This window comes from Struthio camelus, chromosome 12 (assembly GCF_040807025.1).
Source record: "Struthio camelus isolate bStrCam1 chromosome 12, bStrCam1.hap1, whole genome shotgun sequence".
In the NCBI taxonomy this organism is placed as follows: Eukaryota; Metazoa; Chordata; class Aves; order Struthioniformes; family Struthionidae; genus Struthio; species Struthio camelus.
The window spans coordinates 17416190-17442625 of NC_090953.1; the positions used below are offsets into that span (position 1 = coordinate 17416190).

The following is a 26436-nucleotide window of genomic DNA, read 5'->3' on the forward strand; positions in this document are numbered from 1 at the left end:
TTCCAAGGCTAGTAGGATTACTTGCATCCTTATTGAGACATGAATATCCCCAGGTGGGGGGTATGTGGTCAAATGCATACTCACACAGATTTTAAAAGCACATGCTTGAAAGACAAGCAAACATCCCTTTTGAGTCAATCAGGAACCAAACTGTCATGATGTAGTACAGCTGCAGTTTGACAGACAATGCCTTTATTACAACAGAATGGTTTGGGAGCTTTAAGCAATCATGCTATTCACTAGGATTTGTCAATATTGTTTTGATTTGCTATACCAACATGTCAGTTTTATTCTCTCTTCCTTTCCCAAAGACCAAATTTCAAAGACTTACTAGAAGCTATACAGAATATGAAGGTTTATTTCAAAAGAATACATTTGCAAGAATACACATAAATGCACTCAATGTAACAGTACCTTCTGCAAAAATAGGTTACATAATACCCAGTAATGCAAGAACAATCTTATTTCTCTACAAATTAGAAAGCAGAGAATAGCCTGGACAACCTTCAAAATGGAGGTTATAGTTGTGTAATGTTGTGGTAAGCAGCTAACTTTAAAGCATGACACCACAGAGCTAATGTTGGTAAATTAAACTACTAGCACACAGCTGCAAACTATTCTTTTATACAAGATTAACAAATGTTTTGGTTCCAATTTGTTTTACACAGCTCTAGTGCCTCAGGGAAAATGCTTATCAAAGATACACAAAAACTATCCAAAATTACAACGCAACTATTAAAATGCCTCCAAAATTGAGAGGAAAAGTAATCATGTTAAATTAAAAAAATTTAACCAGGATTTCCAGACAAGATTTCCTGTTTTTAATCAGAGAAAGTTTACAAGAGATTTCAATAAGTTATCTCGAAACCAAGCAGCTGTAGATCTTAGAATCTTCGTGGAGGTCCACCTTTAAACGGCTTAAATCCTGAGCCACTTCCCCTCTGCATGGAATTGCCTGTGATCTGTACAACTCTATTAATTGGTGAAGAGTTACTGGAAACAAAGGTTTTAAAAAAGTGTTAAAAGTTATGGTAAGTACCTAAAAGCTTGGTGTGCAGGTAAGAACATCGTTACTTCTCTTATCAGTCAACTGTTAAAACCAAAGTCTCAAAAGAGACTTGAAACCATGCAAGAAAAAAAGGCTTTACAAGAAGTCACTCACTTCATAGGGTAGATGAATAGTGCAGCTGAACCATACTGCCATTAGCAATACAACAGATCTAAACACTTAATGCAGAGCCTGTGCTGGCTTGGAAGGATGGAGTGTATGTTGTGCAGCAGCAACCCCTTCCACAGCAAGTCACGTTGATTGCACTGAGACTATTATACTTCTTAAGCACAACCAGAGCTTTGAGAGCTCAGTGGGGAAGTGAGAGGAAGGAGTATTTTTTGTACCTTGTATGTGGAGACATCATGCCACCTCCTCCACGGCCATCTCCCATTCTCCTTGTGTCATGATACCCACTTCCTTGAGAACTAGGTCCATGCCACTCTTTTCTTGGTCCAGTTTCACGACTATGGCGTTCAACAACGTGTCTGTCTTCATTATAGTGCTACAGAGAAAGTGAGAGTCATTTTCATAAAGAAAGGTGTATTTTTTTTTAAGTCAATGCTGAAGATGAAGCATAAAATTTTCAATAAAGTTAAGCTTACACTTACAGGTCTCCACTACGAATGTTAAGATGCTTGACTTTGAATATTTCAGTCCATTTGCACCTAATCCATGCTTGCAACAGTCTTAAAAATAAATTTAGATAACAAAATGGAGCTAATTTGCAGTAATGACTGTGTGAGCGTGTAGAGGGGTGAAGTTCCATGAGCTTGTACTTTGCTCCCAGTTCTGCCTTGATTTCATATGATCACTGACAAGCATGTTCCATGTAACTACAGAAAGGGAAACCACTTATTTTTTAAACACATCAGGAGCTAGTATCATGAAGCATTTAGTCTGCAGGCAGGCTTTAAAGTCAAGCCATGCAGGTTTTCACTGAGCAGCACCTTATAGGTTACAGTGACAAACCGTACTAGAAGTACCAGGCAGCGTAAGGTTAGGACACTGAAAATAAAGGAGAATGACCAATATTTAAAAGCCTAATTAAGAACTCATTCAGGTATGATAGCCATTGCTCTGATCTGCTTGAGATATGCTGAACATAAGTAGAGTTGTGTATATTTTGGGGTTGTTTGTTTGTTTTAAAAGGTGTTTTAAAATAAAGAACTTCCTAATAGCACACAACAAACTAAGCACTACATAAATCATTAGCAAGCATTCTGGCTATATGGTCAGCTCGTTTTCCAGCACCGATTTTCTATTTTCCAACCTCTCTCTCTCATGCACACACAGATGACTCACTTGTCCTCCGCCACCTCTTTCTCCCATCACGCCTCGTTCTCCTTCCCTGCTTCCATACCCAGAAGCGCTGCTACGGCTACCAGGAGGTGCACCTCTCACGTGTCCAGACACTTCTCTTCCTGATCGTTCTGGCCTCTCGCCTCTGTAAAAATTACTTTTATCAAAATTTTTGTTTCAGTATAGCAGAACTGGTACCGAATTGCAGCACATGCAGATTTCAAGATTCCTTTTTCTGTGTTTTTCAGGTTCCTAGCGACTTGCAGTTAGCGTCTTAGAAACAATCTTTTGAAAATTTAAGGGGTTCTCTAAATAATGCATGTATTTGCTTACATCTGTGTTCTCTCATAAAAGCCTCCTTACTATATGTTACTTGGCATGATCAAGAGTAGACTGCTGGGAGCCAGCACCAAGTTTACAGATGAAGTTTAGTCTCTATGACAACCTACCAAACTACACATAAGTTTTCCTAATGCTTTTTGGAAAAGGATTTTGCCATTCTTCAGGAGGGGGTTTGTTCTCTATTTATACAGCAGTTCCTGAGGAATCAGTATTATGAGCAGTTTCTGCAAGAATCGGCACCTTTACTAATTTGTTGAGTATCCAGCAAACTTACCTGCCATCTCGTTTGTCTGTGCTTAGGCTTCCTTCGCTCTTCCAATTTGTTTGCCTAGGTGGATTTGAACCAGTCTCTCTTGGATGCCGACCATGTGGTATTTCAGGTCTGTCATGAATTATCACTGTTCTTCTCTCATCTCTGTCTCCTCGCACTTCTCGTCTGTCCGTATCTCGAAGTTCGCTTCTTGGCTGTGGTGGTTCATTTCTTCTGGACTCACTGAAGTTTTTAGGATATCTCTCAAACCCCGGCTCTTCTCTTCGTGCTGTTGGGCGTGTCTTTTTTGCTTCGCCTTGATTTACAAAACGTTCTCGCCTAAGTAGTTGCAGTAGGAAAAAGTCACTTGCTTGATCTGTATCTTACTCTTATTTCAGCACATATGCATGCACATGGGTAAGCAGACAAAAATACTATTCACCTTTATAATATATGTTTATTACCATGTATGTGGTATGTATCTCAAGGATCCCTCCTACACCAAAATATATTGATTTTACCATTGTCATTTTGAGCTCAACTCAAGTTCTTCCCCAGCTTAACACTTTTTAATGGATTTATCTGTTCCTAAGTACAATATTTCAGCAATTGCATGACCTCCTTTTTTGTTTTCCTCTCTAGCATAAAACATAGGGAATGCTAGATTTCAAGTCAGCTTGAAACTGAAATTCTACTTCCTTGCAGCATAAAAACAAAAGAGCAGAAGCTACAATTCTGTGGTCTTAATTTCATAACTGGTTATTGAAGAAGTTTCATGGAAATACATGATGTTGGTTCTGGACCCAGTATCTACTGAACAGTTAAATGGACTCTGACCAATGTGTCTCCTGCTAGTTACGGTCTTAACACTGATTAAGTCAGCTGCTTTTAGCTTAGTTTCCTAAGGAAAAGTTACCACTTAGGACACACCTAAACCATTGGAATCTTTTTATGAATAGATGTGAAACAGTAATAAATCTAAAAAAATTCTTTTAAAAAAGTGTCTCAAAAAATAACACGAGACAGCTAATTTAATGTCCCCAGAGAAGAGTGCAAATGGCCAGTCCTGAAGACTTAAGAAATAATCAGGACACTGCTGCATTTCTATTGCATCACAACTGCATAAAGCCTTTAGCACTTAAGTTTTGAACAGTTGGAGTGAAATCCATAGAGATGCTGGCAGGCAAATACCTACCCGATTATTTAAACTTACCTATCAAAGGAGGATGATGGAACAGAAGAACCTTCTGGATATCGTCCCCTTTCTCTGTGATCAAAATCATTAAACCTATTCTGCTGGCGACTGTAATCTGAACCATGACTAAAACGTGCGTCTGTATCAAGAGCCATCTTCTTATTCTCATTCCAGTACGGATCATCTCTCCTTTAAGCAAGAAGGAGGACAACCCTAGTCAATTATAAAGATTTAAATGATGCCTTAATATACAGAAATATAATGTAATAGGTAGCAAACGGTTCATGTTAAAAGTCTGTTTTAAAGACAAACCTCTAACCTTTGGAAAACCCAAGGCATGTGCAGGCATGTACATTTTAAATAGCAGTGAAAAAAAATCATTAAAAAAAAAAAAGCTCCATCTGAACTGCAAATTTAAAAAGAAAAAAATATTATTGTAATAGCGTCTGAACAGTAAGTTTACTCTGCTGGATAGTTTAAAAAACAACAAAAATGTGTACGTACGTACACACAAACAAGCTTTCTCAGGGAAGAACATGGTAAACGTCACAGCCATGCTCATGAGGAACATTCAGGCCTTTATGATCAGAATGTGCGAGAGTGGGGCATATAATTAACAGCCTTGAAAACTGAAGCTGTCTTTCCTCCTCCGGATGAAGGAACATTAGTGTTCTGCTACTGCATCTACCATAACTACTTATTCACACTTATATTCCGTCGACACCTATGTCAATTTCAATAGCTTAGGCCTATTCTTATAACGATATAAAAATCAGTGCATCAAAGCCAGTCGAAGTCACGTGGCTCAAACAGTGGATGACAGATGTCATCAGCTTCAGTAAAAACTAAGCCATCATACCGACTCCTTGATCCATCAAATTACCAGAAATGTGAATTCTCAAAGTATAAGCTAGACATTCCAGCCGTTTAGTCAGAAGAACGGCTTCTCTCAGCAAACGTACTGAAGTAAGTTATACTCTTTCGGTACAGCAAGAATTTGTTCACGTGATGCTTATCTTAATTCAAAGCTGTCTCTACAGACAACGTATGTTTCTTATTTGGCATAAATAAATGTCAAAAAACAAACAAATACCAGAAATTCAGTTCTTGCACAAAGACTGAAAGTTCCAGGTACAAACATGCTTTGTCTGACACAAGGTAGCTGCTTCCTTTTACTAGGGGCTGCAAAACAATAGTTTGAGAATTAGATTACCTGTGATCTACATCACGTGGACGTTTCAAAGAATTCCTCTTCTCCTGTTCATAACGAAGTTGCTGCTGTTGTCGACGAAGTTCCTCCCTTTCACGAGCAATACGCTCTGCTTCTTTTCGACGTTCCTATCATAAAAGGGAAAGGTGAATAAACATAGCAAACCCTAAATCTCTTTATTAGCAGCATCTATAAAACAATTATCAAATATACAGAAGTAACACTCAGTAGTTTTCCATTAAAGGCTGATATAATTTATCCATGGATAACACAAAAGATTAAAGAGCATGAGCAATACTTCTCTAAAGACCAGATACAACCAAGAAGCTAGTGGTTAGCTAGAACAAGCTCCAAGTAATTTCTTGAACTGCTACTATGTGCTTTGACCTGAGCTGCCTCTCGTTAGGTTTGCAGTGACACTGCTTTATAGGCAAAATCTGGCAGTTAGGTTAGACTTCTATGGGCAGTATGATCCATTGAGTTTCAGCGTGAATATTAGTGATAGACATGAATAAGCCACTGCACAACCAGTAGAAAGAGCTTGCTATCAAATCACTTATAAGCCAGATAAAAAAATTAAAGACCATTGTTGTACACTGTGGATTACGTATTGTTCAGTTGTTTCGTTCGAGGCCTGGGTGAATGCGTGAAGAGAAAACTTCACGGCAAGTACAAACAGGGTTATAGTCCAAAATGACATTGCACTACAGTTCAAAATATGCATACCTGTTCGATACGAACACGTTCTCTTTCTAAACGCTCCCGTTCCATTCTTTCCCGCTCTAGCTTTTGTCTTTCTATTTCTAATCGTTCCCTTTCCCTCTGCAAGCATTCTTCTCGCTCATGCATTATTCGTATGCGTTCTCTCTCACGACGCTCTCTTTCAGCGATTTCTCTTCGCCTGAAAAAAAATAAAGAGGCAGTACTGTGATTTACAGCAGACATTTAACTGAAAAATTCCTTCTCATTCAAAGCTAACATTACTCCAGCCAGAGACATTCAAAAACTATTTGAGAAGAGGCTACTGGCAGCAGCCATTGTATCAGAATTCTACTGCTTTTATCCCCAAAGAGCCAAAGTGTGCTACACATGTTCTACACAACCATTTAGCCAGACAACAGCTGCTAGAAAAAGGCATATCAAGTATCATTATTTTGAATATACTTTATGCTGGACTCATTGGTGTGCTGTGATGCGGACAATGACAACTACAGCCAACACAAAAAAAAAAAAAAAAACCCAGAAAACAAGACCATACCAAAAACATGACTTGGTTCTTAAGCATACTTGCTATTTCAGCTCTTATCCTCTTCAAGCTAAGAAAAACTCACTTACTGCTTTCTTATTCTTACACAGAAAGCAGCAAGACTACTCTGACTTACACAGGATAGGTATACTTGTGGACAGTCAATTTTGCTTTTTCCTTTCCTCTCCCCACCTCCTGTAACAGAGCATAGAAGAAAGCACCTTTCCTGCTTCTTGTATAAGCTCTATGCCTGCTGGGAATTCCTTTGCTTAGGGAAATCCAGCTAATGACACAAGGTATTAAAGTATCCTTTGAAAACTTTTAGTCATATAAGAAGAGCAGAAAAGAAAAGATTATCCAACCATTAAAATACATTTAAAGAGAAAATATTGTACTATGCTCGATCTGTCATTTAGATGTACAATTGTTCTCTGTGAAGGTCACTATTTTTGTATTTTATGTCTAATTGTCAACTCCTTATTTTTTCAAAAAGAAAGCTAGCATGCAAAACAGTTATGAGATACACCCCCCTATAACAAACACTAAGCCATGTGCATACACATATGTCTATTAAAAAAGAAAAATTTTGCAATCAGCTATTTGTTTGACGATACCGTTAGGCACAGCCCCAGACCTTAACATCTGAGTAAGGCTTGACAGAACGCATTCTAATTAGATTTCTAAATATAATATCTGATCAGTTAATGTTTAAAATAGCCTTTAGCAAAAAGTTGAATTACTACCTTCGGAGTTCAACAGCTCGTCGTATTCTTTCCAATCGAACCATGTGTTCTCGCAATCTCTGTTCCTTCATCTTTTCAAAAGGCAAGATATCCTTTCTACCCCTGTATTCCCTGAATTTCACTTTATCTTGAATAATACGCTCTTTGTTCCTCAATATCTGTGGCTATAGATAGAGATTACAATGGTTATTTCAGAAGTCTCATTCATTTAGGGAGATTTCTGGATGCTATGTTCATGTATCAACAACTACTTAGCTATCCCAAAGCATACAAAGCTTCAGATCTATCTAAGCTTAACAGTTTGAGATAGTTTATTGACTTTTCACTAAAGGTATCAGCTGTAAGGGAGCATCAAATCAAATAAGGAGAGCGTCAAATCCATAGATACTTACTTTATCAAACCTTCCCCTTCTAACTGTCCTAGTGTGGCCTTGGTCTCCTTTTGTTTGGTCTAGAACTACAACTTGACCTGGGCTTTTACCACCTAGTGAGGGGTGGGGTGGGGGGGGAAAAAAAAAAAGAGAAGGTTTAAAACAAACACAAATCCCCAGTTGCCTATTACATATTTTCCTTGATGAAATTTCTCAATCTTTAAACTGAAGTGTTACTGGTAGGAGAAGCATGCCAGCACATGTCTGTGCAGTTAAGTAGTAATATAAAATATGGAAGCTTTTACAACAGTTATAAAGTAAAGTAATAGATGTAACTGGAATCTTTTAAAAAAGAATAGGTGTTTGGTTAATCTTTTTTCCTGCAAGAGCAAGAACATGCCCCAAAACCAAGCCAGACACACAGATTCAACAGGAGGAAACACTGCTATATTGCATACTTATTCTTTTCTTTTCTTCAGTTTTTTTAGTGGATTCTTGATTAGGGCCACTTGATCCATTATCACTCTTCTCATCTTTACCTTCTGTTTTCTTGGCTTCTTTACTTTCTTTTTTTTCAGATTTCTCAGATTTCTTTTCTTCCTTTTTGGTTGATGGAGTTCTTGTTAGGAGAGAAATACACAAATGCAGTGAGGAAGATTCAACCCAAATAATTTTCCAACTTTACAAGACACATGAGAGTTCTTACTTGCTCGTTTTATCACTTGATGCACTCTTCTTATCTCCCATGTTTCTACCCGAACTGGATTTCTCATCACTTTCTTTCTTCAATTCCTTTTTGGAGGGATCACCTTTCACCTATTTTTTTTTCCAAAAGCGCATTAGGTTAATACATATTCTTGCAGAAGGCCATTTATTTTGCAACAAGTTTTCACCTTATTAAACTTACTTTCTCAACAGAAATTTGTTGTCCATGCAGCTCTGTTCGATGAAGGTGTGCTATACATCTAGCCACTTCTGTACTAGAAGACATTGTTACTATGCCATAACACTTTGCCCCTGGGCTTCGTGCATTTGTGACCACCTTTGCACCAAGTACCTACATAAAGAGGTTAAATGTAGGCTTTTAGAGAGACGTTTCTAGTAAGGAAGAGATGATATTCCAATGTTTTTATTCTAGTGTTCAAACAAACAAAAACAGCACCCCACAAGCAAAAGTGATGCTCTAAGTTTTCAAAAGCGTATAGCTGCACAGGAGGCTGCCGCTTTTCAAAAATTTCATCCGAGCTATCACATCACAGCAAATTAATGTCTCCTGCCTGTTTTCACCAGTCACGACACCACTTAAATGTTTCTTTCAGACTTATGAGAATTCATTCACAGAAACACCACAGATGTAGAATTTGATGGATGGACAACCACCTCATCCCCCACCCTCCAACTCCCAAAAAAGAATGAATCAGCAGCTGCCGATTACTGGTAGGAAGGTATAAGCAGTATTATGCAGCAATTTATTAAGGAGCTCAATTCTTCAAAGGCCAATAGCAAACGTGTCAGTTAAACAACTTCAGTAAACAGCCCTTTGATGCCTGTTTCTCAGGAAAATATTAAGCATGCATCCCTGCTGCTTGTTAGAACTTCTGTAACTACCAGAGCAAAATTTCTTGATTTAATTGTGCTCCAATGCAGCAATTTCATCTTTTTAATAGCATGCAATAATATATTCATTTACTCGTTAAATATTTCCCCAATTTATTTAAAAAATTAAAATCTGAGTAATTACGTGTACCAAGCATCTTTACAGCAAGAACAGCCAACAAACTGAAAGTGCTAGCAAATACACTCTCAGGTTTCAACACCTGTGAAGTCAGTAAATAAAATCATCTACTAAATTCACTGGACTAATCATACATCCAATAATCAGTACAGATAGTTACTATTCACAGTCCTAAGGTTCTAACCAGTCCCTAAGAGGTAATAAAGTCATAAGAGCACAGGTTTATATAAATACTGTGAATTCATATAGTTATCAATAACTTGTTGTTTGAGCAAATGATGTTTTCAAAAAACGTTTAGCTTCTAGGAATTCTTCAGTGTTCTATGGAGTTCAGGTGTTAAATCAAATGAAAATTCAAGAAAACAGTTTAATCAGCCTGTAACAGAATTCATTAAGTCATAAAGCAAAAAAAAAAAAAAAAAAAATCTCTGAAAGAATAGGCATTAACAGTCACGTTTTTTGCCTATTTTTCCCATTCAGAAGTTCTCCAAACCACATTTTACAAAGTCTCTCAATGCAGCAGGTGCTGTAAAGACTGTTCATATCACAGTTTTACCAGTTGGCATAGCGTCTTAAACCCATGGTTCAATACAGCTGCTGCACAAGAACATAACCATTGTTATTTAATTTCAAAATCCTTTTTTCCCCCTCTTCTTTTACTTAAAGCCAGTCCTGAACAATCATAATACCGACACTGCTTTTGCATCTATCTTACCTCAACAGAAGAAGAATTTCTTAAGGAAAAACAAACAAAAAAAATTTACGGTTCTTCCCATAAGGCATACATTCTTACTTTAGGTGCTGAAAGTATTGGGTTTTTAGATTACACTGGTTAGACATTTCATCCTAGACTTCTATTTAAATGAAGCATTGCTCAAATTCTGTATTAGAACAAGGGAGGGGGAGAGAAACACAAAACACACAAATGGTATCACACCACATAAAATACCTTTCCATATTTGCCAAAGAGATTTTTCAAGTCAGCAGCTTTTGTGTTGGAAGAGAGTCCGCTAACCCACAGGTTTCTAGTTGAACTTCCACTGCTACCACTAACACTGCTTGCGCTTCCTGAAACAAGTTTTACAAAACAGCCAAAAATTAAAGAGAGGGGTACAGGGAACACCGAACTAAACCGCTGCTGAAAAGAGTAGCTTAGCCTGTTACCTCTAAGTAATGCTTTATCCCGTTACCTTTCTTGACAAGACTTCTATATAAAAAAAAAATATGCCATAAGATTTCATTAATTTACTCATGTATTGAGACCAACAGCTTGGCTAATTCATACCCAAAAAACAGAGCTAAAAAAATTCTATAAACCTCAGTTAAAAACATGCTTTTTCCCTTCCTTTGAGTATCTAAATTTAGCTTCAACTTATGTTTCTTACCAATAACTTCCATCCAAAGAAGTCTTTCTAGCACCCAACATTTGCCTTTATACTACTCACATTACCAAGAAGGTGACTGATAGAAGAGACTTAATTAATCCTCAGTACGACTTATTTTTCCCTACCCTCCAAAATAACATGTCTGATTTCTGCAGCTTCTTGAGGCGTCTGCCCTCCATGCAGAGCAACTTTTTAAAAAATACTGCTACTAGAACTGGATGCAGCACACCCAAACCGATCTCAAACATACTAAGGAGAAGCATGAAAAACATTACCTGCCTTAAAAATAAGTAAATAAATAACATATTAGCCATTTTTGCAACAACATAGAACTAAGAACTCACATGACTAATATAATCATGTTCCTCACAATTGTTCACTACTAAATTTATGAACTGCTTTTGAGTACGTTAAAAATGCAGCCAGTCATACAGGCAAGACCAGTACTGTAGCTCCAACTTAAGAGATGGAAAATCTGGTGGTGGCTAGGATTTTAAAAGGTAATTTAACCACCTTCGGAAAAAGGATAAGCTTCCTTCTTCAATGCATCAAGATTGACTAGGAGCAAAAAGCAGCAAAAAGCTTCAGTCCTCTTCAAGTAGGGCTATCTTGATAAACCTAGATTATCATGGTAAACTGTAATATATTTAGAATATAATTAAATAGTGAATTATAATTATTATAAACAAACACACTACACTAGCTTTGCATATGTATTTTAAGACAGCCTTATAGTAGTTACATATTATAATAACCTTACATTGTACCTGTAACATTACTGTGGACTTGCTATATCTTACTTTAATTTCAGTGTAAGCATGTAACTGTCATGAACAGACATGCATTTACAGATGACTAATTTACATTTGTCATAAAACTTTCTCCTCAAAAATTCATTTATGAGATGAAGTCCCCTTCATCCATTAGCGACTCAGACATAAGAGACTGATGAAGGCGTTTTGGCAGAAAGCTAGCAGGAAGGCAAAATAAGGAGACTCGTGAACTCATAAGAACGCATTTGTTCAACTCTGAAGCACCAATGTAACTGGTGACATTTGTGCACTCTTAAGCTGCGTTCTGTAAATTTTTAAATAAAAATACTGGGTCTTATAGCAACAGACAAATTCCAAGACAGATCAATAGCTCTGATTTTAACACACTAAACAGCCACTAGTGCAATTTTGCTAACCAGCATCTTGGCTGGTATAGCTACTTTAGTTGAGAATTCACTTTATTTAGGGATGAGCTAGAATTAAAAACAAAACAAGCAGACTTCACTGATGTTGTTTAAGTACTTTGTTGGTATTTTTTGCTTGTTTTGTATAACATCCACACAAAGGGCTCTATTTCAATCACAGAAAGCATATCTGAAAATTACACCTTCTCATTAAAACCAAGACCTGGGACTCAGAAGTGGAATCTGTTTTGAAGTAGGAAAATATATTTTTATTTAGTGCTTAGAATAAGTATTTTTGATCTTATGAAGAATCTGGCATCAGAGGGGAAAAAAGCCACAGCTAGTGACTACTGTACCTCAAGCATAATTTACTACAGCCAGATGAAATCAACTATATAAGCCATTTTAGTACACAGCAAGAAAGTTCTCAAATAGGAAAACATTTGGCTCATGATAATGTACTACCCTAACTAATAGTTACCTTTATCATCCTTTGATGTTGTCTTGCTTTCTTTAGAGTCCTTAGTAGAGCTAGAGAAGCAAATTAAAATCAGAAGACAATTCAAAACACAGAATTTGATAAGCATTGCATTTTATACTGCTAATACTAATACACAAGTTAACATTTCAAAAATAAAAATAAAAAGGGCTAGACTGGGTTATATTTGAACAAATGATTCCCTTATGGATTCTTGCACTGATTTTCCCCAAGATGCCTGAAGATCTAGATTCTCTGACAATTCTATTCAGTGGATATATGGCAATCTTCTCCACATTTCAGGACGGGGACTTGACTTCATTTTGTGTTCTTAGAACTGATAGCTGTTCATTACCATCATCACAAGGACATTTAAAAAACTCGTCAATTTGAAAAAAATAAATAAATGCTGACAATTCGACAATGCAATCAGTAGGACATAGTGTCTATACGAAGATCTTGAATTTTAAAAAGTAACTTATGGCGGTCAAAAAAATCTATAGGCAGGAGCATAGGATACTAATTATAAGATTCTTGCTGCTACCCCCTTAATGTAGAGTGATCTTATTGAATGCTGGTACTCAGTATCGTAAAGAACTGACATAGAAAAACAAACCTCTTTGCTTGACCTGAGGCCCCAGTAGAGGAGGGACCTTTCTTCAAAGTATCCTTTTCTTTGTCTCCAGATTCTGCTTTCTTTGAACTTTCTCTGGCTTCCTTCTTGACAGGATCACCCTTCACGCAGTCTTCCTTCTTACCATCTTTATGGTTCTCAGTCATCTCATAGTCCTTGCTTTCCTTCTCCAGGCTCTGTGAAATGGTATCCTGCCCATCTTTTGGCTTACTTGCTTCGGAATCTGTAATTTTCACATTTTTACCTGTTTCTAGGAGGTCATCACCATCAAAATCCAGAGTGATGGCATCTTCAGCCTGGATTGTAACCGATATGTTATCATCCTCAGCTTCTTTCACAGAGGTGTTAGCTTCCATCTCTTCATGAGCCGTGTGATCAGCCTCAGCTAGGCTTTCTTCTGAAGGAAGAGGTTTAGATACTTCTTGTGTACCATCACCAGAACCTGCTTTATCTAAGAGGATTTAACAGGAATAAATATGGCAAAACAAGAAGTTTAAACAATTTCATATGCATAAGCTAGAATAGGACCTAGAAAATACAAAGCCAGTTATTAGCACTGATGGAAGGTTAGAAAAAACACAAGGTGTATTAACACATATATAAATCCTTTACCCAGGATCACTTATTCTTCATGGCAAAATACATTTTCTAGAGACAAATACCAAAACATTAGGAGTCAGAATACGGTTCCATCCTGTAGATACCCGTTCTTCATAGAAAGTATCCATTTTCCAGTTTAGAATTTAGCGTGCCATAAGGAAATAGTTGCTTCAGACGCTCACAGTTTGACTTAATCTGTTTTTGAATCTTCCTGGTCTTACGACTTCTAACCTTCCCAAATCTGAAAGATGAACAGTCTTGGAGAATTCCAGTCAATCTTCCGTGTTGGTGTTCTCTTTGGCTTTTCCTTTCTCCAGTTGTTTGTCAGTCAAGTTAGTTGCATAAGGCTGCTGCAGAAAACAGAAGAGCGAGCTTTAATCCAGAGTTCGTTGAAAAACGGTTCCGTCTTCATCCACTGTATGGATTTCCCATTCTCAGTCCCATATTGGCATCTCCAACAGTATTCTTGGATTTGCAGAGAAGAGATGCTTCAGTCATAAGGTCCCTCGTAAACAAGGAGTCTGTAGTTTTATCCTGTAACTTCAGTAGCGTGTTTATTCCATCTTGTGTAAAGTGATGGTGTTCCATGTCCTTTCCAGTCCACAATAGGTAGAATCCTTAAGACTTCTGTCCAGAAAGTCTGTTTGACCAAACGCGTTACATTCCTTCTATCGTTTCACTAATGAGCACAGCTTAAAAAAGGTAGCCACTCCATAGGTTTCCAAACACTTGCTTTACCATTCTATATGCAACTGGTATTTCCAAGTGACAGTAAGTCAAGCATATGATGGTCCATGCATTTGTTGGGTGCTCAAGTTCCATGTAAGGGTGTACCATTTCACTCAGTTAAACATCAGTTACTGCAGTGCAAGTTGGAACTTTTCGCATCAAGACTTACCGTATATTTAAGTCAGAGTCCTTGAATACTATGTTTTTTTATTTAGTTAAAAGTCATAGTATGAGTTGTTATACATCCACCACAGTAACTGATAAGTACTGTAATCAACTCTTAAGAGTAAGATAACTCTTGAGAGTGAAATAAACCCACCGACTGCAAGGATTCCAGACACTGAGCTTAATAGGGAGACAGCTGATACTTAGTACTGGAGACAAGCCTAGTATTAGTAAAGAGACTGAATATTACAAAAGAAAGCTGCCTGGTCTACCAGACTAAAGACCTCTGAACTCTATTAAACTTCAAACATACCTTTCTCATTTTCTTCATCTTCACCGTCCTGCAAGAGAAGGAAGTCAAGACTAAGTGTCTCCTACTTAAGTACAACAGTTCATATTTCTATAGAATATATAGCTAAGGCAAATTAATGAACTGGAAACTGTTTCCAAAAACAATCAGCTAGTAACCAAGCCTATACACCTTGCCAAATCACTGGAAGTTTGTACCAAACTTCAATGGTGTCTATCCTCAACACTTTTGCAGTTTGCAATTGGTTGCAGAATGCCACTTCTTCCTCACCCTTAAGTCAGTAGGACATTTCCAAACTGTCCCACATCTTGCTAAAGCCTTCAGAATGGAAGTCACATTGCTGACTAGTACTTTCAGTGAGATGCAAGCAATCCATCATTAGCTTTGAAAGCCTAGGAGAGAAATTAGAAACTAGATACGCTTCCTCCGTTTAGTATTTAAAAGTGAAACATAGTTATTTGAACAAGTATTTGCTTATTCAGTTATCATTAACTTTAGTGAACAAAACATGCCATAGGAGATGTCACTTTCCAGACATCAGTTCCACGTATTTTAAAAATTACTTGAACTCAGAATGAATTTCTGAGGGTAAAGATGTTTATAATGTTAGTATTAAAAAAAAAAAAAAAAATTCACCTCCAAAAGCATATTTTGAAGTTAAAACAGAAGTGCTAGATATAAAAGCTGTTTATACTATGCTAGAAAGCATTTAGTACAACCTTCTGAGCTGTTTAAGAGAGCTTAAAAGACATTCCTTGTTAAGCCTATGCAGTGAATACTCCCAACTGTAGAAGGAAGTTGCACTCAAATAGGATATCTTCTTTGGCAAAGTTATCTGCACTATAAAAAACTGAATAAAAGCTTCCCATATTGTTTACCTGTATTGAAATCATCTGATTCTCTAAAGACGCATGTTGGAACAAAAAAACACTCTAAAGCAATCTTTTTTGAATCAACTGCAATATGAGAATCTGCTTAACAAAACTGATTTGGAACTTACATGGACAGTTGGAAAAGTGTAATCTTCTACATCTTGACCTTCATTTTCCTATGAAAACATAAAAGGTTCAACAAACTATTTGTAAGACACTTATAAAACAGAGCGTCGCGACGTTCGGCTGACTCAGGAAAACATTTTAGTTTAACAGATACATGCTCAATAAGGTGAACATCGCCGGGCAGCCCTCATGACTTGCATCTTTCAGTTCAGTGTTCTGATTATGTATATCACTACCAGCACCAGGGAAAAGAACCACTTGGGAACTCAGTTATGCAGACAGAGGACCATAACAGAAATTTATTAACTAATGCCATGCTTGTTTCAGGACTATTCAGAAACAGGTCAAGAAGAACAAAAGAGTATCACATTATCTTTTAGACATAACTGAGCAAGACAAACCGAAAAAACTAGTTCCAATTTCCTAGCAATGCAGGCACACTCAGTAAAACATATGTTTTGCTACCAAAAAAAAAAAAAAACCAAAAACAAAAAACCACACCACACATGTAAAATACAGCAAGGTACCTGACTTTCAGAATCCTTTTCTGCATCTTCTGTTGTCTCTGCTGGCTCCAAGTCAGGGTATCTTTTCTTTTCTGTAGATGGCAGTTCTTTAGAATTCAAATTCTCATCTTCAACAGATTCTTCAAAGTCCTTTAATTCATCATTTCCATCTTGATCACTTGCATCTTGAGTCTCCAATTCACTTTCCTTTTAATGTGAACAAGAAATATCTTGCATAACTAAGTGCATTAGCTAGACTATGAAACATTCACTGCTAGGTTCACTGTTTCTGCTAAATACTGCATCACAGCCATAATCTCAATACTTAATTTATAATCCTACAGTGAATTTGCTTATACAAATTCTACATATGTGCAACTCTACCGTTTGGTTTTCTTTGGTTAACTTCTGGGTTAAAACAAACAAACAAAACACCTCACAAAGAAGCAGCTTTAGGCATGACAGCCATGAATACAGTTAAAAAAAAAAAAAAAAAAAAAAAAACCACACACCCAACCCCCACACTCCAAAGTTTCTCAAAAAATACATAATTTTATTACCTTGACAAAGGAATCTTCTTCAACTGACACATCACCAGCTAATTCATCAGCTTCCTGCTTCTTACCTGAAATGACAGAATATGCTAATGATTAGAGCTGCCATGTACAACAGACCTTCTTAATACCGATTACACACTGGGCATTAGTTTATCTGAACTGCTCACTATGATATAACCCTTCCAAAACCCTGAATTTTTAAGGTGAGGGGAAGAAACATCAAACCAGTGGTTATGAACAACTTATGAAAGCAGCTACTTTCAAGTTAGCAATTTTAGTATCAACCCTTCTACTTTAAAAAATAATGGAATCCGAGAAAGCCTTAAAGCATTCTATATTTCTAGAATTACTGGAGCTAAATTATACTTTATGACTTCGTAAAGGACGTCCAGAGATTCCTTCCAACATCTAGTCAGCCTACTGCTCAAAAGCAAGGCTAACTTCCAAATATGATCAGACTGATCAGCGTCTCATCTAGCTGTGTTTTCAAGTATCTGCAGGCACTGAGATTCCACAACCGCTACAAAGCCATCTTTCCCAATGCTTCTCATCAGAGTCAAGTCAAGCACTCAGCTTTTTTTTTTTTTTTAAAAAGATATTCTTTAGCGTACTGATGCCTTCTTACATAGAACTTTGTTCTTCCAGTGCATATATGCTTTTTTTCCTAATAAAGATGGCTCAGTGGAGATGATGACTACACAGAATTCCCTTTGGAACCCAATGCACATCCTTAATCTTCTGCAAAAATAAGACTCTAAAGTGAACACTAGCTATAACTACCTTGACACAGATGCATCATTTTTACAGCATTCTGTATCTCTGAAATATTCCACTGAAGATTAACCTCTGAGGAGGTTTTCAGTAGCTGAAGGTACAAAAGCAGTTCTGTTAGGAACAGCTTTACTGACCTTCTTCCAGAACTCAGAATCAATACAAGATGCAAATGAAATGGCACTCATGATAACACTTAATGCTTTATTTCTTGACATCACTTCTTCACCCATAACTCCACCCCCTAAAGAATGGCTAAATAAACTCTATAGATATTATAAAGCAATAGGAAAGGAAAATATAGGTCAAAGTTTGATAAAGCAAGCACATGCTTCTGCCACTTGGAATAGTCAATTTTGTCAGCAACGGACTTGTACACACACAGTTTCATACGCAAAGTTCTGATTTGCCTTTCAAAGCTGGAAACTGCTCAATTATAGGACAAAGAAAGAGACTGCTGTTTTGTGTCAAAAACAGCAGCACAGGTATACCTAAAGCAGCTAGCTTTCCTCAGAAAGAGGTGTGAACTTACAATTGGGAAGGACAGTTTTTAAATGTGCATCATATCTGATCTCTGAAAGCAAAAGAAACCCAGATTTTGGATGAATACTGTTTTTGGCCTTCTGTAATAGAATCTATAGCCACAGATATATATATATAAAGAAAAGGCAATGAGACAGAGCAACGATTTCTACACACATTCAACTACTTTGTTTTGCCTCTCTCACATTTCAGCTCTAGTTTGTTAAAACTTAAAAGTCTACGTTATTCCTGCATCCCATATCCAGTTAAACATACACAGACATAGGCAAATACAAACACAGCAGATGTTAGACATCTTTAGCAACTATTTAGCACGTAACATTTTGAAAGCTGTTTAAATTCACTCGTTTTGCCTGAGGAAATCCAGCACCCAGGTTTCAGAGGAAAATGGAGAGGGAAAAAAAAAAAAAAAAAAAAAAAAGAATTACCTCAAGCGAGGAGTCCTATCATTCTGCAATGTCACCTAGAGAACTAAATTTTAATCAATGTGTCCTCACCAAAAGGAAGTTATACCTCTTAATAATTAAGCTGTCCACATGTTTTTGTTTGCTGCTGGAGTAAGCTAGACACAAGGACATGTTTTCCACATTCTTTCTTTAGTCTGTCTTTTGATTAAAAGCCTCCGAGTACCAGTAGTATTCAAAGACATAAAAGACCTAAATAATGACCCGCAGTTCCCAGCTTCAAGTCATGAAGACTTTTACCCCCGACGTTTACCCTGCCAGGTCAGTGTTTCAGGTCACTCTGATCTGGTAGAAGTTACACTGTTCAAAAGTGGTACTTCAAGGTTCCAGTGCAGATAGTTTCCAGCTGTTGGTAGAGGTCTGTAATAGCAGTAACTTTGCAAAAAAACCTGCATCCACAAAAATTCAAAGCTTTTCTACACCGACAGTCACTCACAGTGGGATACCGAAAGGCACATTTGGCTTATGTCTCCACATAACTAAAGTCAGTTCACAACAACTGACAGCAGTTGTGAACCTATTCAAGACCAGTATCACTTAAAGGAAAATAACTGAGATTAAAAGGCACGTTAACAATTACTGTCGGAACAGCCGGACCTTCTGCAGACAACAGGCACAGCAGGTCTCAAGTCATACAAGTTGTCAACACGTGATAAAATTTCTTATGTAAAGATTATCCATCCAGTGGCTATTGAAACGTCAGTGGTATAAACACTGCTCACTGCAAAGCTGGATGCCTGAGCTAACACAGATATTCATTTACTTTGGAATGGTGGCACTCCTTTGTAAGCCATGCTCAACCACCGTTTTGGCAATGGCAATTGCTACACGCTGTAAAATTGCAACACACTATTTACATAGACAATGAGTCTCCTCAGAAATAAGCAGATGATTTGGAGCGTATTTAAAACGTTGTTTCAACAACATGCAGCTTCAGCTTTCATCTCATTTACAAGCCTTAAGGTAGCACAAGTTTGTTCTACTTATTCACAGTCCTACGTATGCGCTATTCAGAGAGCATACAGAATTAAGCACATTTTATACAAATCTTAACCACATTAGTTATCTGCACAGTAGAGCGACGCATTCATAATCAAGTTTTAGAAGAGTTAGTGATTGCAACTTTTCCAATATTACTGCTGAAACCCCAAATGGTCCTGCTGTGCCACATGCTAAAGATTCATCAAAAACACGGTGCAGGAGAAAAAGGAGAAGGAAGAGAAAAGAAAGTCATTATAATGGAACAGGCTTTATAAAGTTATTTAGTTAAAAGGTCTGCTACAACTTAAGTAGTACCATTTGCCTGAGCAACATTAACAAAAAGTAAATTATGTATTCATACTAACGACTTCTTAAGTGGTACTATAAGTTTACAAGAATATTTAAGCTTTCTATAGCTTCTGCAGGATATTACTCTTAATCGTTTAAGGTTTTTAGAAGGGATGTATTTGGCAAAGTTGGATACTCTCCAGAGTCACTGAATTGTTCACAACATTTGCCATATGATTAAACATTCATAATACTTTCTAGTGTAGCTCATTAGAGATATTACACCCTCTTTAATGAAATTATTTGGGAAATATTAGGAAGAACTAATCTTGCCTAATAAGTTATCTAAGGGGACATGAAAGCCTTACCTAGAGTTTGTTGCGTACCATTTATATCTCACTTCAATTAGGCATGATATATCTTAATGCAAATGACGAAAGGAACTTTCCAGTATCGGAACCACTATACAAGGTGTTTCCAAGAACAGGTCTGCAACTTATTTTTCAAGTATTTATTACAACTTATGACATCTCACATTTCTAATAAGCAGAACAAAACTGAGTTCAGGTATTAACTTACTTTAGTTTAAGAACTCCCCTCCGCAAAGAAAAATCCTTTTTCTATACATCATCCACTCATTAATGCAGGAGAAGCAAATCTACTTTAAAGGAACATTCTCTTTATAATGCACATCTTTCCTCAAAACAAGAGGACTACATTCATTACTTCTGTTTGTTTAACATTGAGAGAAATAACTACAAGCTTGCAGGGATACCTAGAATGGTTTAACACCACTGGTCAGATACCGAGAAATTAACAAATTCAATTTGTGAGTCAATTAAGACTGACATGCCTTGTAACATTAACAGCCCAAATTAGCTGAAGCTGTAGTAGCCCTGTGTTCAAGTGCAGCCCCCCCCCCCCCCAAATGAGCAGGGAGAGGTCATTTTTTTAGTCTTTACAATTTCATTCAGAAAATGTAGACAACCGACAGAATGAGCCAATGAGTTCAAAGAAGCTACCTTCTTACTTAAGAAAAAGAAGAAAATTATCAGGCCAACAAGAGCCAAGAGATACTCAGGAGGAAGATTATTTTGGAGAATTTATTCTGAAAGTATTTATTTAGAAATGAAATGAAAATTCAAGTTATTCAAGATTAAAATCAAGACATTTGTACTAGCACACAGATTATGTTGTGTAAGCAATGCTAATACAAGACACCTATTTTCAATGCAGTTTAGAATCCCTTATCTTCTTCCAGTGAAGATTCATTGAGTAGGAAAATTCTGATCTACCTTGGGGCAAGCTTGCTGCTGCACAGCACAGCATTTCAGAAGTCAGACCACAGAACTGTATTAATAGATGTTAACAACCCAAACACGGGAAGAAAAGGTGAACAGACAATTTGTTGAACAGAACTATTTTAATATTTCTGTCATTAGGTCGTCTGTCTTCCAGATTTCCCCCACTCCTCTTTCCTTTTAAAGGCCAATCTTGTACAACTTATTTATGTTTTTTAGTAATCAAACAGGTTTAACAAAGCCAAAAGTAACCAGGTAACAGTATAAATCAGCCACTATCAGTTGTGAGCATTTGATCTAAAAGACAGTATCTTCAAACTAGAAATAGAGTCAGAAACCAGAAGGGTACTTAAGGCAGAAGGTAACAGGTGTCTAACTAGCCTTACAAACTTGAAACTTAGCAAATTAGCATATTTGCTTGCATTAGAATTTTAAAGTTACAATTGTTCAGTCTAAAGTGTATTCTTCATTCACACTAGCTCCAGAGCTTAGCAGAAAAATGACTTCCAATCACCAAGTTATGATGCATCAATAAAATGCTACAATATTTTGGGTTGCAAAAATTCAAACAAATGTTCGCAGCAGAGATATTTTTAGAAAATTTCTTCTTAGCAGTAAAGTAACTTCCTCTAGATACAAGAAACACAATATTCAGGCTTGAAAAGAACAGGTTTTTTGAATACTGTCACCTCTTTACAAAAAGAGAAATTAGTCCGCAGCTACTGAGAGCAACAGTGGGGAGGCATAGCCGAAGCTGTCCAAGTTGGGTTTGATTTAGCACTTAGTATTTGTATACATAAAGGGCCTTTAAGTTTTCAAATTTTAACTGGTAAAAGCAGCTGATTTCACCTCCCCAACTCTTCTAAGTTAGACGTTCTGCAATTCTTCTTCATCCCAAATATTTACTTAAACTAGCTTCTGGTAAAAACTGTTATATTTTACTAACCTGGGGATTGTACGCTTTCCTGAGGAGTAGATACGCATAGTTCCCTATGTTTCATCTAAATTTTGGGCTAGTCAGTAAAGAGAACTAAGCCTCATTTTTCATACAGCATCTCATGCTGCAGAACTTTGAGCAGGATGCGGCTGAGGTGACGTTTCAAAAGAGGAAGAAAGCCTGCTTTCAAACCTGCTTGGCAAAGACTTTATTTTTCTATCCTGAAAGATAGAACAGATGTTTCTTCTTCCATCCCATAGCAAGTTGGTTTTGTATCATCGCAGTCACAGTAAACATGCTGCACTACATGGCTAGGCAATAACCTAATTTATCAGAACATTACAAAATCCTGTTCTATAAAAGTAAGTTCCACTGTTACAGCCTCTTTCCTATTCCTGTTCTCCACTATTTTTGTCAGCATTAAAAAACACAAAACGAGAGGAAAAACAAACATTGAAGCCTTCCTCCACTATGCCTCTCCAGTTCAACCTGCATCAATACTCCAGATCAAACTTTTCTAAAAGACAGCACTGGGGAATTAGCCATCTGACTTTGCCACAGACCTAAGAGTTGCAGTAGAAATGGCTACAAGAGACATTCAAGTCTGAAAGCAAAGGCCATCTGACAGATCTGATGCTTCCTTTGGAAGGAAAACCTCCTTCCTCTGCCCCATTCATCCTTCTCCAGCTGCTGCAAGGAGGTTTATCCTTTACTCCCGCTCCCTAACCTTTTCTAGGGCTCTACTTTAGTCATAACTCCAACAAACGTCTGCTAGTCATACCTTCCTTTGTATAGCGATACATGGCAAAAATATACATATATAGGACTGACTGGTGGCACCATTCATTTTACCACCGGGCAGCAGTAAAACAATCAAAATAAAGATCTATTAGAATTAGTCTGAAGCCATTTAGGGGAAAACAGCAAGCATTAGCAAAAGGCTTGGAACAATTTGTCTGTACGTTCAGTAAGGGACGCAACACTATTCATAGTGAAGAGTGTGTACATGCAACAATCGGGACCAAGTTAGTTAATTTTAAGAGAAAACTCAGTCCTACTGAAGCTGATGGGCATGCCTACCTACCTCCTGCCTGCCTTCAAAAGTTTCTCAGTGGCAAGCTAGGCAATGGATTTTTAAGTGCTAGATTTCCCAGTTCTGACAAAAACCTTCTGGTTACTAGTAACGTACTTCAGCAGAAAGGGGCCTGCGGCACCGTGCAGGGGGGAAGATGTCAGTCTCAAAATCAGCAATTAGCACATAATGGAATAGTTAGGAACAGTATCTTTAAGCTGAAAGGAAAGTTATGAAAAAGGTGGACCAATAAGATCCAAAGAGATTTCCCCTAGCAAAATGAGTGAGTTTTTCGTGTTCCTCAAAGGGGATTAATACAGTAGAACCGTCTCACACTTTTGGAACAAAATCTATTCATAAGATTTTTATAATCCAGAAAGTAACAAGAAACTCTGAGTGTGCAAAGCAAGCAAATAAGAACTTCAGGAGGGTCATATTTTGCGTTGAGTGGTACCAAGAACGTACGTGTCATACGTAAGCCCGACAATTTAAATCCACAGAAGAGGTGGCAGTGAGCAGCTACCGAAGCCTTGCCTAAGGCAGCAACATCACTAATAGACAGGCTATCTTTGGGGAAGTAAAAGAGTAGAACTATCCAAGACAGTAATTCATCAGAGGCCAATTCAAGAACATCATCATGATATTAGCTTAGAAAACAGAAAGATGAAAAGCAACAGAAGAGATGAGGCATTCATCACAGGAGGAAAAAAAAAAAATCATTTAAGTTTCTACATTAAAAATTGTAACAGTGTTTCCTCATTTAGCTTCCATACAATTTTCTTCAGCATCAGTTACCTTTACAGAACAGGGAATAAAGGAATTTCACAGAAGAACATGAAACCATATTGTTAGTCTATTTCCTTTTTATTTCTCTAGCATGCCAAAGAACAGATGAGTTAAGTTATTCAAACTTTCTATGCAGATATATTTCATATTAAACTCACCATTTGCAGCACTAGAGTGAAGTAGATTAATCACTGCCATCATAAAACTTAACTTAAAACAAGTGACAGTGGAATAAGTTTGATCATTTCCAAAACAGATTATCTGTAGCACATGTATGAACATTTCTATGTTCAATTTTATTTAAACACTTATGTACAAGAAAATAAAACTGACATAATCACTGCCAACCAGATCAGTTTGGAATCTGAATCACAATTTTTCACAAAAGGAAAATTAAGAAAACTCTTAACTGGACATTTTATTTCACAGAGAGCCTTCAGAGCACATACAGGAAATCCTTATTTATAAATCCTGTCTTACTTCAGTAAAAAGTACTGTAATGAACCCACACAACATACTACTCTTTGGACAGCACCCCGTACCACGTATCACCATGGACTCATCACTTACATGGGTCCAGTTCCTTCTCATAGTTTAATGACCTCTTAATTCTCCCTCTGCTGTTCCCCAGATACTCTTGGTCACAAAGACATAACGCTTACCCACCTCCAGCACTAGAGCCAGGCAGTGCTTCCTATATCCGTTTTACACCTATAATGCTCCACATTCAGGCTCCCTGTTACACAGCACATTCCAAAAGTCTCACACATCATCTAAACAGCCTCATCACACACAGCATACGTCTCCAGGACCTGCAGGCTACAGAGCCACTACCTTGTAACACATCACCTAATCCTCTATTTTTCCATTTATATCCAGTATCCCTATATATCACAAAGTTCCCTAAAGGCCCATTTTTCTCAGTGTATCCCACAACTCCAGTGGTAAGTGGATACGTGACACCGGGAGACAGACTCAGCAGTTTGCAGAAAAAGGAAGTAAGCAGGTGAAAGGAGTGCTGATGACCAGGGACAGAGGGAAAGCAGAGAGGCTTTAGAAACAAACGTGGTGACTGAGGGCAAGTAAGAAAGGAAAGGTGCCACACATGACATCAGTCATAATCAGTAAAAGCACAACTGCCTCCAAGCTGCAGATCACAGTTCTATAATACTCTTACTTTAAGGTGATATATGCCACAAAAATCTGTTTAAAGCTGTAATCTATATAAATGGGTTTTAACCTTTGCCTTTAGTTGGTTTCTTGGTGGGTGTGTCAGCTGAAACAGTTACTTCAATATTATCTGGATCACCTCCTTCCTCTTCTATAGCCTGAAGACGATAAAAAAAATTAATGAAGTTTAATGGGAACCTGAAGAACTTGACTTTAGCAGATGTCAAAGAGCCAAATTATTGATTCTTTCTAACTAAAGGGAGTATTACATAAAACAGCTCAGGCTAAACCTTTCACTTGAAACAGGGGAAGAGCAAGAGTCCACAAAAGACAGCATTTTAATCTGTTAAAATGACATTTTCAAAGGACTACATATGAAAGATCAGCACATTTCTCTTTGGAAACATAACACTAGAAGGCCGCTAAGACAACCGCGATGACATTAAGAGCAGGCCAAAAAAACAGGACGGGCGGGGGGGGAACACACCCACAAAACCCCTACCGCAGCAGCTAGCCCCGGGGCGAGCTCCGGCGGCCGGGCCGGCGGGCCGCGCCAGCCGGGGGACAGCGCCCGCCGCGGCCCGGCGGCCGAGCACCGGCGCCGAGAGGGGCGTGCCGTGCCCTGCCGTGCCGCGCCGCCACCGCCCCGGGACCGGGCGCCGCCGCCGGGGCTGCCCGCGGCACGGCGGCCCTCACCCCTCCGCCAGCGCCGGCAGCGGGGCGAGGAGAGGTCCCGCCCCCCGCACCGGGGCGCCCGGCGGGCTGCGAGGGCCCCGCCCCCGGAGCCGGGCGGCCCGCGGCACCGGACCGGGCCGGGCCGGGCCCGCTGCCGGTCACGTCCCGTCAGGCCGGGCCGGGCCGGGCCCCCGCGGCCTGCGTTGGCCTCTCACCTGCTTGAGCCGGGAGATGAGCACCGTCTTCACCCCAGTGATGTCCAGGTTGCGCCGCTTCAGCTCCGACTTGAGGTCGATGACCCGGAGGTCGGTGATCTTCTTGCTCTCGGTGGGGGGCACCGCCGCCACCGCCGCTGCCGGGGTGGCGGGCGCCGCAGGAGCCCCCGCAGCCGCGGGAGACGAGGCGGCGGCGGCCATTTTAGAGCGACTGAGCGCGGCAGCTGCACGCACAATGAAACCCCCCCACCC

The 26436-nt window shown here is 38.4% G+C and overlaps 1 protein-coding gene across 6 annotated transcripts; it reads right to left on the reverse strand.

The window, feature by feature from the left end:
- Window positions 1-340: 340 nt before the first annotated feature.
- SLTM (SAFB like transcription modulator) lies at window positions 341-26400 on the reverse strand. 6 transcript variants are annotated; one of them, XM_068959096.1, is made up of 21 exons: window positions 26185-26400; window positions 25365-25452; window positions 16985-17049; window positions 16446-16631; window positions 15921-15968; window positions 14924-14951; window positions 13099-13513; window positions 12486-12535; window positions 10392-10510; window positions 8615-8764; window positions 8414-8523; window positions 8166-8326; window positions 7729-7820; window positions 7337-7500; window positions 6074-6248; window positions 5351-5475; window positions 4156-4326; window positions 2967-3281; window positions 2354-2495; window positions 1396-1553; window positions 341-993 (listed from the first exon to the last, which is right to left on the reverse strand). In XM_068959096.1, the coding sequence occupies exons 1-21, from the start codon at window positions 26383-26385 to the stop codon at window positions 885-887; spliced, it is 3072 nt and encodes a 1023-aa protein (XP_068815197.1). In that variant the 5' UTR covers window positions 26386-26400; the 3' UTR covers window positions 341-884. The 6 variants fall into 6 exon arrangements, with proteins under 6 accessions (XP_068815197.1, XP_068815196.1, XP_068815199.1 ...); XM_068959095.1 differs by having other exon boundaries at window positions 2354-2507; XM_068959098.1 differs by having other exon boundaries at window positions 8247-8326; window positions 13099-13567.
- Between the last annotated feature and the right edge of the window lie 36 nt (window positions 26401-26436).

What these genes read in the sequence shown, in the direction of transcription:
- SLTM (XM_068959092.1), bottom strand. Translation starts at nt 26,385, where the DNA reads ATGGCCGCCGCCGCCTCGTCTCCCGCGGCTGCGGGGGCTCCTGCGGCG. An exon ending in AGATGAAGAAAATGAGAAAG is followed by an intron (nt 13,568 to 14,923) that starts GTATGTTTGAAG and finishes AAATCCTCTTAG; the next exon opens with ATAAAGCAGGTTCTGGTGAT. An exon ending in CCATCATCCTCCTTTGATAG is followed by an intron (nt 3,282 to 4,155) that starts GTAAGTTTAAAT and finishes GCAACTACTTAG; the next exon opens with GCGAGAACGTTTTGTAAATC.